This window comes from Budorcas taxicolor, chromosome 3 (assembly GCF_023091745.1).
Source record: "Budorcas taxicolor isolate Tak-1 chromosome 3, Takin1.1, whole genome shotgun sequence".
Lineage (NCBI taxonomy): Eukaryota > Metazoa > Chordata > Mammalia > Artiodactyla > Bovidae > Budorcas > Budorcas taxicolor.
Window position 1 is genome coordinate 45,821,280 of NC_068912.1, and position 12,040 is coordinate 45,833,319.

General features: G+C 37.5%; 1 protein-coding gene across 1 annotated transcript in view; it reads left to right on the forward strand.

The window, feature by feature from the left end:
• The window catches only part of DPYD (dihydropyrimidine dehydrogenase), a 934,615-nt gene that overhangs the window by 35,712 nt on the left and 886,863 nt on the right, over positions 1-12,040 (forward strand). Inside the window, exon 2 of the mRNA XM_052637354.1 lies at positions 4,564-4,674. Coding sequence (XP_052493314.1) covers positions 4,564-4,674 — 111 coding nt within the window. The remainder of the gene's footprint in view (positions 1-4,563; positions 4,675-12,040) is intronic.

Consider the following 12,040-nt stretch of genomic DNA (forward strand, 5'->3'; position numbering starts at 1 on the left):
AGTTTTCTATTTTTTTGTATATAAATAGGATTACTTAGTTTTCTATCGTTGGCTCTTATTACTAGGTTGCTTTGGAATTATTTAATCATGAGGAATATATTGTTTAAACCTCATAGATTTATTGTACATTTGTTGTCCAGAACACAGATATCTAAATTGATCAACTGAAGAAATATCATGTCTAACATATATAGCAATTACTCAAAGTAATCTTCATTTATGTTAGGCTAATAAAATAAGCCCCAATAATGTTTATTAGAATGAATGCAGTATTCAGTGAAATTCACTGAATGTAGAATTTACTGTGTTATTAATACTATTATTTAGTAACAGCTCTATTGAGATATAATTCACATACTGTACAGTTCACAAATATAGAGTGTAGAATTCAAAGACTTTTATTGTATTCATAGTTTGCTACTAAGACCGTGATCAATTTTCATCTACCCAAAGAAATCATATACCCTTCAGCATTCATGCTGCCTTTGCCCCTAATCCCCCAGTCCCTGGCAACCACATCTACTTTCTGTCTCTATAGACTTCTCTATTTTGGACATTTTATATAAGTGGAGTAATACAGGATGTGGGATTTTGTAACTGACTCCTCTCAGCACAATGTTTACTATGTGCATGTATCTTGTTTGTAAATTTCCCAAATTTCCTTCTGTTACTGACATCTGTATTCATTCCATTATGGTTGGATAGCTGCTTTGTATGATTTTAACCTTTTTAAATTTATTAAGGTTTGTCTTATGGCCTAGCTTCTGGTTTGTCACAGAGAATGTTTTGTGGACACTTGAGACATGAAATTAAAAGATGCCTGCTCCTTGCAAAAAAAAGATATAACCAACCTAGACAGCATATTAAAAAGCAGAGACATTACTTTGCCAACAAAGTTCCGTCTAGTCAAAGCTATGGTTTTTCCAGTAGTCATGTATGGATGTGGGAGTTGGACCATAAAGAAAGCTGAGTGCTGAAGAATTGATGCTGTGGTGTTGGAGAAGAATCTTGAGAGTCCCTTGGACTGCAAGAAGATCCAACCATCCTAAAGGAAATCAGCCCTGAATATTCATTGGAAGGACTGATGCTGAAGCTGAATCTCCAATAATTTGGCCACCTGATGCAAAGAACTGACTCATTGGAAAAGACCCTGATGCTGGGAAAGACTGAAAGCAGGAGGAGAAGGGGACGACAGAGGATGAGATTGTTGGATAGCATCACCGACTCGATGGACATGAGTTTGAGCAAGCTCCGGGAGTTGATGATAGACAAGGAAACCTGGCATCCAGCAGTCCATGAAGTTGCAAAAAGTTGGACATGACTGAGCAGCTGAACTGAACTGAGAAGAATATGCATTCTGCAATTTGATGAAATGTAGCTATTATTTATTAGGTTAGTTGGTTTACAATATTCAAGTCCATTTCCTTTTTGTTCTTCTGTCTTGAATATAGTATTCTTGGTTGACAATTTTTTTTCTTTTAGTTCATTGAAAATCTTATTCTGCTACTCTTAGACATCTGTTGTTCCTGATGAAAAGTCAACCGTTAAACTATTGGAGTTGTACATTTGAGTATTTTTCTCTTGCTACTTTCAAGATTTTCTCTTTGGTGTTGACTTTTAGCTCTTTTGCCAGTGTGTCTGTGTGTGGATCTTTTTGCATTTATCCTACTTAAATTTGTTCATCTTACTGAATATATAGTTTAATGTTTTTTCTTTAAAAAAAAAATCAAAATTTCAGTTCCATTATTTTTCTTATATTTTTCACCTCCTTTCTTGCCTTCCTTTCTGAAATCTTGCTAAAATATCTTGGAGCACTTAACTGTGTTGGAGAAGACTCTTGAGAGTCCCTTGTACTGCAAGGACATCAAACCAGTCAATCCTAAAGGAGAGCAGTCCTGGGTGTTCATTGGAAGGACTGATGCTGAAGCTGAAGCTCCAGTACTTTGGCCACCTGATGCAAAGAGCCAACTCATTACAAAAGACCCTGATGCTGGGAAAGACTGAAGGCAAGAAGAAAAGGGGACGACAGAGGACGAGATGGTTGCATGGCATCCCTGACTTCATGGACATGAGTTTGAACAAACTCTGGGAGATGGTTAAGGAGGACAGGGAAGCCTGGGGTGCTGCAGTCTAGAATTGTAAAGAGACAGACATGACTGAGTGACTCAACAACAACAAATTGTGTACCATATATCTTTAAGGCTGTGTTAATTTTTTGAAAAATATTTTTTGTCTTTGTCTTTTGGACTGCATAATATCTCTTGAGTTCTCTTAAAGTTTGCTGATTCTTTCTTCTGCAAATTAAGATATACTATTGAGCCCTTCTAGTAAATTTTTTATTTCAGTTACTATAGTTTATTATCTCTAGAATTTTAAAAATAATTTTTATGTCTTTATGAGTATTCTCTGTTTGGTGAAATATTGTTACCATACCTTCCTTATAATGGCTGCTTTGAAGTTTTTATTAAATGTTACACCTGAAACCTCTGAATGGCAATATCTGTTACCTGCTTTTGTTCTTGCATGGACCATATAATCCTGTTTGTTTGAATGTCTTTTAATTTTGTTTTAATGGAAAATGGAACATTTCAGATAATATAGCGATTCTGGATACTAATTTCCCTCTACCCCATCCCAGAGTTAGGGGCTGGTTGTTGTTAGCCTGTTTATTTAGTGATTTGGTGGACTGCTTTAGATATGTCTGTTTCCCTGATTTTTGATAGCACTCACATAGGGTGAGGCCATGGGCTTCAGTAAATGTGGTATGACAGTGCTTTTAGTGGGACTCTCTGTGCCTTCTCTTTGGATTTCATTGTTAAATGGTCCCCCTCTGTGGGTATCACACCCAGTTCTTAGTCTCTTTGATTACTAGTTGATTGCTCTGTTGTTTTTGGCAATGCCTTGGGATGTATTAATAAATTACTGCACAGTGTGATTCAGTTAAATTTGGGCCCCTTTGCAAGAGTAGTTTTTAGGCGAGTCTTTGAGATTTCTTGTGGCCATACAGGAACCATTAGGTATTCTTTCTGGTAAACTGTCTGCCTTGTGATTTAGTTTATTGCTCTCCTGAAGCTACCTCCTTCCTCTTAATTGCCTGGCATTGAAATCTTTATTGTTTTTGAGAGTACCCTTAGCCTTGAACTTCCCATGTATTAATTTAAATGAAGTCAGTTCTTCTGTTTGTCTGGCCTCTTTCTCTGGGAAAAAAATCTCTGCCACAGCTCCAGATCTAGGGGTAGTTACAGTGGCCTGCATTTCTGGGAGCTACACTCCTGCTTTATGAGCAGTGCCCTGGTATAGGCAGTAACCTCTGATCTCAGTTTGCTTCTCCTGGTTTGCTAACTCTAAGCCATGGGCAAGCTGATATAATGGTGATCAGGATCCTGTTATAGGCCTGTTGCTCCTGAGACAGAGCCTTTCTTCTGTGAGTGGATATGGGAAAAGCAAGGAGCTCCTGACTTCTCAGCTACACTTTCTGGTCTTTACTTGCTACATAGCTGGTAGACTGGGGAGAGGGGGTTAGGTATACTAATACCCTGCCTTTCTTTGGAAGATACCTCAGTGTCACCTAGAGGGTGGGGGGAGGGTCAGCCCTCTGTCCTTGGCTATATTCACCTGAGGTAGAATTCCTGCGTGCTGAACTGGGAGCCTGGAGGAGGGATACACGACTGCACTTCCAATGCCACAGACCCTCGCCATTCTTACCAAGTTTTAGTAGGTTTTTTTCGATAACAATTTCTTCATTTGCTCTTTGACTATAAGAATTTCTGGAGACTTCAAAGGATTCTTATTTTTACTAATTTTTAACAGTTATATTGTTCTATTAGGGAGTTGATCTGCAGAGGTCCTCATTCATTCTTTCTGGATGAGTCCCAGTGGTCATGTTTCAAAGCCTTACTTAAGACAGGCCTTTTGAATTAATTATTTTAGTTATTCAGGTGCTGCTTTACACATGTGTTTAAAACATTTTCTATTCTATTTTATACCTCAAAAAGTCACAATAAAATGTAGACTCCATCTTTGGATAAATTCACATGTAAGTCCAACACTCAAGAACTGAATTCTGATTCAATCCCTTCCACATGTTAATTATTAGATCTTGAACAGGTTACTTAACCACCCTGAATTTATTTCCGTGTCCAAAATTTTGAGATAACAGTAGCTATTTGTACATTAAATAATACATGTGAAAGCAATTGGTAAAGCTCTAAAAACTTAGTGGAGATTATTATTACTAGTTTAAATCACGTCTGTAATGAAGTGTCTGCCTCTCTTTTCATTCTTATTTAAGAATACTATTTATAAAATTTATCTTAAATTCCACTGTTATATTTTATGTTTTTGAACTCCTTCATGTTATCATAAATAAATATTTGTATAAAGTGAACTGGGATATCACCTAGGAAATGATTTCTTTAGATAAGTTTGTTGTGGAATTACAGTAGTAGAAGGGGAAAACAACATTTTTAATATACATCTTTGGAGTATGTGTGTGAAATCATAAACTTTTATTTTTTAAAGTCCAGCATATTTATGCTTATATTTTGTCTATGTTATCTTCAGAGTATCCTGGCTTTAAATCCTCGAACACAGTCTCATGCAACTCTGCGTTCCACTTTGGCCAAGAAATTAGACAAGAAACATTGGAAAAGAAATCCTGATAAGAACTGCTTTGTAAGTACCACTGATACATGGTTTCATGCTGAAAATTATCTCATTCTACACTGTAAGACATGATTTTATATATACTTAGAAATATTAAATATGTGTAAAATATAGCAGTAGTTTTTTTATATTTAAATATTTTATATTTGAATCTTCTAAAAAATGTGATTAATTTTCCTTCTTAAAAAATCTTTTGAAATAGATTAAAATCATATAAATTTAGTTTGTGCCAAATTTTATTTTTTGAAAATGAATAAAAACCTCTTAAAATAATTTTATAATAACACAATAATATAGAAGAGTTTCCAAATTTCAGACATAATTCAGCTGAAGAAGGGTATACTAGTATACACAAACTGTTGTTAAATATTCTTTTGGGGAACATATAAACATTAAGTGTTCAATATGAACATCTTATATTTCCAGATGAGGTGCAGGTGGAAAAATCTGTGATTACTGACTGCTAGAATGTTATTTAATTGGGTCCATGAAATCATTATAGGGCTGGGATTATTAGGCTATAAATGGGGATTAAGTAAGTACAACTTTGAAGGCAATATTTAATATGCCATTGTATGAGGTATAAATATTTGTTAGGAGAACAACTTCCTTTTCACCTGATTTCCTGAAATTAATTTCTCCAAGGACTTCTCTGGTGGCTCAGATGGTAAAGGAGTCCACCTGCAATTCAGGAGACCTGAGTTCAATCCCTGGGTTGAGAAGATCCTCTGGAGAAGGAAATGGCAACCCACTCCAGTATTCTTGCCTGGAGAATCCCATGGACAAATGAGCCTGGTGTGCTACAATCCATGGGGTTGCAAAGAGTTGGAGGAAAATTAATTTCTCCAATATTAATTTCTCCAAGTGATTAGTGAGTGAGCCATTTAATAAGTATAAACTTATCTAACATTAGCTCTTTTGATACTTTGTGTATATGTTCTTTTTAAAACAATGATTTTTAGTTTATTTTTATGTACTTCTTAACTACATATAAACTCTTTTAGAATAGGAATTGAGGGTATTTGTACATGTACATTTGTATTTATCTGATTTTTAATTTTTCTGTCACTGGCCAACCAGCAAAGTTTTTTGAATTAAAAAAGAGAGATAGAAGTACAGGGAAACAACATGATTTGCAATGATAACACAGCCACTTAACTAGAAGATTTGGATTTGTAATTCAGTTTTCCTTGCTCCACTTCTATGAGCTTTGCATTCTACCATGACATCTCTCGTAGAGGTCTCTGGAAGGACACTAGTGTGGTCCAAATTAGATCAAGGAATGAATCAGCTATCAGTTGTGATCCTGTATAATGATATAAACAGTTGAAGGACATTGAAAAAAGAATCATGTAATTTTCAAACTTAGAAATCCTTTAATGATTATCAAGCCTCTCTCATTTGAAATGTGTGAGAATTATGATCCAGATAAATTAAACTCTCTAGGGTTTCCCCTTTATAGATTATTATGGAGATACCAAGGGAAAATTTTATGCAAAGATGGGCTCAATAAAGGACCAACATGGTAGGGACCTAATCGAAGCAGAAGATATTAAGGAGACGTGGCAAGAATGTACAGAAGAACTGGACAAAAAAGATCTTCATGACCCGGATAATCACAATGGTGTGATCACTCACCTAGAGCCAGACATCCTGGAATGTGAAGTCAAGTGGGCCTTAGGAAGCATCACTACGAAGAAAGCTAGTGGAGGTGATGGAATTCCTGTTGAGCTATTTCAAATTCTGAAAGATGATGCTGTGAAAGTGCTGCACTCAATATGCCAGCAAATTTGGAAAATTCAGCAGTGGCCACAGGACTGGAAAATATCAGTTTTCATTGCAATCCCAGAGGCAATGCCAAAGAGTGCTCAAACTACCGCACAATTGCACTCATCTCACATGCTAGTAAAGTGATGCTTAAAATTCTCCAAGCCAGGCTTCAGCAATACGTGTATCGTGAACTTCCAGATGTTCAAGCTGGTTTTATAAAAGGCAGAGGAACCAGAGATCAAATTGCCAACATCCACTGGATCATTGAAAAAGCAAGAGAGTTCCTGAAAAACATCTATTTCTGCTTTATTGACTACACCAAAGCCTTTGACTGTGTGGATCACAATAAACTGTGGAAAATTCTGAAAGAGATGGGAATACCAAACCACCTGACCTGCCTCTTGAGAAATCTGTATGCAGGCCAGGAAGCAACAGTTGGAACTGGACATGGAACAACAGACTTGTTCCAAATAGGAAAAGGAGTACGTCAAGGCTGTATATTGTCACCCTGCTTATTTAACTTCTATTCAGAGTACATCATGAGAAACGCTGGGCTGGAGGAAGCACAAGCTGGAATCAAGATTGCTCGGAGAGATATCAATAACCTCAGATATGCAAATGACACCACTGTTATGGCAGAAAGTGAAGAGGAACTAAAAAGCCTCTTGATGAAAGTGAAAGAGGAGAGTGAAAAAGTTGGCTTAAATCTCAACATTCAGAAAACTAAGATCATGGCATGCGGTCCTATCACTTCATGGCAAATAGATGAGGAAATAGTGGAAACAGTGTCAGACTTTATTTTGGGGGGCTCCAAAATCACTGCAGATGGTGATTGCAGCCATGAAATTAAAAGACGCTTACTCCTTGGAAGGAAAGTTATGACTAACCTAGGCAGCATATTCAAAAGCAGAGACATTACTTTGCCAACAAAGTAGTCAGGCGTATGGTTTTTCCAGTGGCCATGAATGGATGTGAGAGTTGAACTATTAAGAAAGCTGAGCACCAAAGAATTGATGCTTTTGAACTGTGGTGTTGGAGAAGACTCTTTAGAGTCCCTCGGACTACAAGGAGATCCAACCAGTCCATCCTAAAGGAGATCAGTCCTGAGTGTTCATTGGAAGGACTGATGTTGAAGCTGAAACTCCAAAACTTTGGCCACCTCGTGTGAAGAGCTGACTCATTTGAAAAGACCCTGAATGTTTGAGGGCAGGAGGAGAAGGGGATGATAGAGGGTGAGATGGTTGGATGACATCATCACCTCAATGGACATGGGTTTGGGTGGACTCCGGGAGTTTGTGATGGACAGGGAGGCCTACCGTACTGTGGTTCATGGGGTCACAAAGAGTCGGACATGACTGAGCGACTGAACTGTACTGAGACTGTTTATTTAGAAGAGGAGACGTTCACCATTATTATTGTTGTGTTTTTATTATTCTTATTTTATTAAAAATTAGTATTTTCATTCCATAATGTTAGCTTATAAATTGAGTGTCTCATATATTCTTTTTTTTTTTTGGTAATTGACCAGGATACAGTAAACTAGGTTTTCTGCATTAAATACATATTGGCGCAGATTTCTAGGGAAGCAGTTTGACAGTGTCTTTGTCAGTATCTTTGACATTATTTGTTAATACATGTGTTAGTTTTCTAGGACTGTTATAAAAAAATACCGCAGACTGGGTGGCCTGAAGAACAGTTTATTTTCTCCATGTTCTGGAGGCTAGAATCTGAGATCAAGGTGTCAACTTGGTTGATTTCTTCTGAGGCATCTCTCTTGATGATAGGTGGCTGCCTTTTCACTCTCTTCTCATGGTCTTCCCCCTGTGCGTGTCCAAATATCTTCTTATAATGACACCAATATATCAGATAAGAGGCATTATGATGACCTCATTTTAATTTATTTACCTCTTTTAAGACTGACTCCAAATACATATACATTCTGAGATACTGGGGTTTAGGCCTTTGACAAATGAATTTGAGGGGATTCAGTACATAAGAATACCTTTAAATTATCAAACACTTAAACCTAGTAATTCATCTTCAGTAACCTATCTTAAGGAGCAAATAAGGAATGTAGGTAAATAATTAAATAGAGAGATTATCCCAATACTGTTTATTTGTAGAGAAAAATGTGGGTGGGAAAATGTGGGTTATAGCTAAGTAACTCAGGGCAGAATCTATTTGGTAGTAAACGGTGCAGCCATTAAAATACTATTTTTAAATAAAATTACTTTTGAAGTAATTAATAATCTGAAAAAGACTTATAATTTATATTATTAATTTATGGACAAGGTACAGAACAACACTATATTTCAGAATGGTTGTATATAGTTTTATAGAACCACACCTATACACATATTCATACAGAAAAAAATGAAATGTTAATAGTAATTGTATTTGTTTTCTTAGCACTTTTGTATATTTTAGATTTGCTATAATAGCAAGTGTTAGAGGAAAAATGAAAGTTTTAAAGATATGTTAGTATTATCTCAATTATAAGATCAGATTTATTGCTCTGGATATATACTTGAAAACTCTATGTATTAACTGTATATACTATATTAACAAAGAACAGTGAAACATGTTTCCAAAGAGGGAATATGGAACTAGAGTTGAAAGTTATCCACAGTGTCGTTAAAGAATGCTGTTCTTCTCCTTTTCATTATTATTCTTTGTGCTTCCATGAAGAATTGAATAAAAGCATTACCACACGATATGATTTATTTTTTAATTTATAAATTTTCATACTTGAGTTTTATAATTACTCATTTAAATTTAAAAACATGCGTAAAACAAATATGAGAAGATTCTCTAAGGTGTAGAGAAGGCTAATTAACTAGGAATATGGAACCTGAAACATGACAGAGTGATGAATTCCCTGGGTTTTCTTCTTTTCTGCATATATCTTGGAGCCTTGGAGCCAAAGAAGTTAGAAAACCAGAAATGTTAGCTGATACAGACACACACACACACATACCCCTCAACAAAAGTCTGCTCTTTCTAGCCAAAATATGAAGAAATGAACAGTTTCTTTTCTGTTCATAGTAAGACGAAAGCCGTTTAGATAGTAACAGCTATACTCTAGCTGAATACAGTAAACAACAAAAAGGTGACCTCATCCCAATGTATTCACAAACGCTGAGCAGGGAGCCTGGACTTCAATCCTGTGATGAGATGATGAGATGCTCCAACCTCTCTGCTTGGTGAAAGGAAGGGAGTCAGGACTTTCATGCTCACTAGCTACCTGGTAACCAAGGCAGCCCACATCCCAGACCACTGAATTTCTACCTTTATCAAGAAGAGAAGAAACAGGCTGAGGCTGAAAAATACCCCAAAGGGATGTAACAGGTAAAAACTTCCTAAATTTAGCAAGAGACACAAACCTACAGATTCAAAAACCTCTGTGAAACACTAGGGAATCCATATCAAGATATATCATAATTAAATTTCTGAGAACTAAATACAAAAACAGTATCTTGAAAGAAGCCAGTCTGTTTCCCTTAAGGCGAGGGCAGCTCCTATGCGCAGTTGTGCTCCAGACCCTTGCCCTATGGCTCTAAGATTAGACACTATCACTGGCCCATCCTTGATCAGTGTTTCCTTTTCTACCCTGCTTCATCCCTCCTGTATTGTTATTTCCTGAAGAGCACTCACTCCATAAATCACGTTTCAAATTCTGCTTTTAGGGAAAGTGAAAAGTGAAAGTTGCTCAGTCGTGTCAGACTCTTTGAGACCCCATGGACTATACAGTCCATGGAATTCTCCAGGCCAGAATACTGGAGTGGGTAGCCTTTCCCTTCTCCAGGGGATCTTCCCAACCCAGGGTCCGAACCCAGGTCTCCCACATTGCAGGCGGACTCTTGACCAGCTGAGCCACCAGGGAAGCCCAAAAATACTAGAGTAGGTAGCCTATCCCTTCTCCAAGGGATCTTCTCAACCCAGGAATCAAACTGGGGTCTCCTGCATCGCAGGCAGATTCTTTACCAACTGAGCTACCAGGGAGGCCTTTGCTAACTGAAGAACCAAACCTTGCTGTTAAGTAGCAGCAGCACTTAACATAAGCAGTCACTTTCTCCTTCCTGCAATTTTTGTTTTCACTTCCCTTCCAGGACCTCAAACTCCTTTTTTCTTCTTTCCTCATTGGTGTCTTCTTCTCAGCTTCTTTGTTGGCTCTTCCTCATCTTCTCACTCCTAAATATTAGAGCGCCCAGGGTTCAGATCTTTCTGTCTTTCTTTAAAGACTCAGTAAGTTGTTGATCACATTCTCTCTCCTCATTTTAAATACCATCTATATAGACTGATGGTTCCTGCCTTTATCTCTCTTGCCTGGACTACTTTCTTTAATTCTAGACTTCTGTAACCAAGTGCCTAATGAATGTGTGTTTGCACTTAGTTGCTCAGTCATGTCTGACTCTTTGCAACCCCATGGACTGCAGCCTATAGACTCCTCTGTCCATGGGATTTCCCAGGCAAGAATACTGGAATGGGTTGTCATTTCCTTCTCCAGGGGATCTTACCAGCCCCAGGGTCTAGTGAATACCTTCACTTAAATCCCTAACAGGCATTTCATTGTTCACATGTCAAGAATCCAAATTACGATCTTACATCCAAGATCTATTGTTCCTGGAGTCATCTCTATGCATCACTTTCTGAGAGCAAAATATTGAGTTTTCAATTTTATTTGTCTCTCCTCCCATACTTAATTAGAAGATCCGTTGGATATACCTTCAGTTCTATTAGCTAGAATCGGATTATTTCTCATCACTTCCACCACTTCCTGCCTTTCTAAACCATCATCATTTTTCATCCGGATTATTTTAGTTGGTTTGTAATGGTTGCCATGCTTATGCCCTTTCCTGGTAGAATATCTTTATAATAATACATCTTGGAAATCCTTTTACTATTCCTGTGCTCAGAAACTTTCAGTGATTTTTCCAGCTTACTTGGGAGTTTGCAGAGTTTCCTTTGTCTACCTCAGCAAGGCTTTCTCCAGCCATTCTGTTTAAAACTCTAGCCTGCCACCATACTAAGCTCTTCTTAGACTTTGCACCCATCACTGATATATTGTTTTCTTATTCACTGATTTGTTTATTGTCAGTTTTTTCCCACTGCTAAGTCGCTTCAGTCATGTCCTACTCTGTGTGACTCCATAGACAGCAGCCCACCAGGCTCTGCCCGTCCCTGGGATTCTCCAGGCAAGAACACTGGAGTGGGTTGCCATTTCCTTCTCCAATGCATGAAAGTGAAAAGTGAAAGTGAAGTCGCTCAGTCATGCCCGACTCTTAGCGACCCCATGGATTGCAGCCTACCAGGCTCCTCTGTCCATGGGATTTTCCAGGCAAGAGTACTGGAGTGGGTTGCTATTGCCTTCTCCATTTTCCCCACTAGCATATGAAATCCAGTTGGGCATGGATTACTATGTTTTGTTCATTGTATATTTTGTTTCATAAGCTGTATCCCCAGCATCATGAACCCTTGGTACTCACTAAAGATGTGTTGAAAGCATTCAGCCCTTCTTTTGCATAGTCTTCACATGCTGGATGTAAGGGTCACATCTTTTTTTGGTATACAGTTTCCAGACTACTGCTGCATATTGTGTTTGATT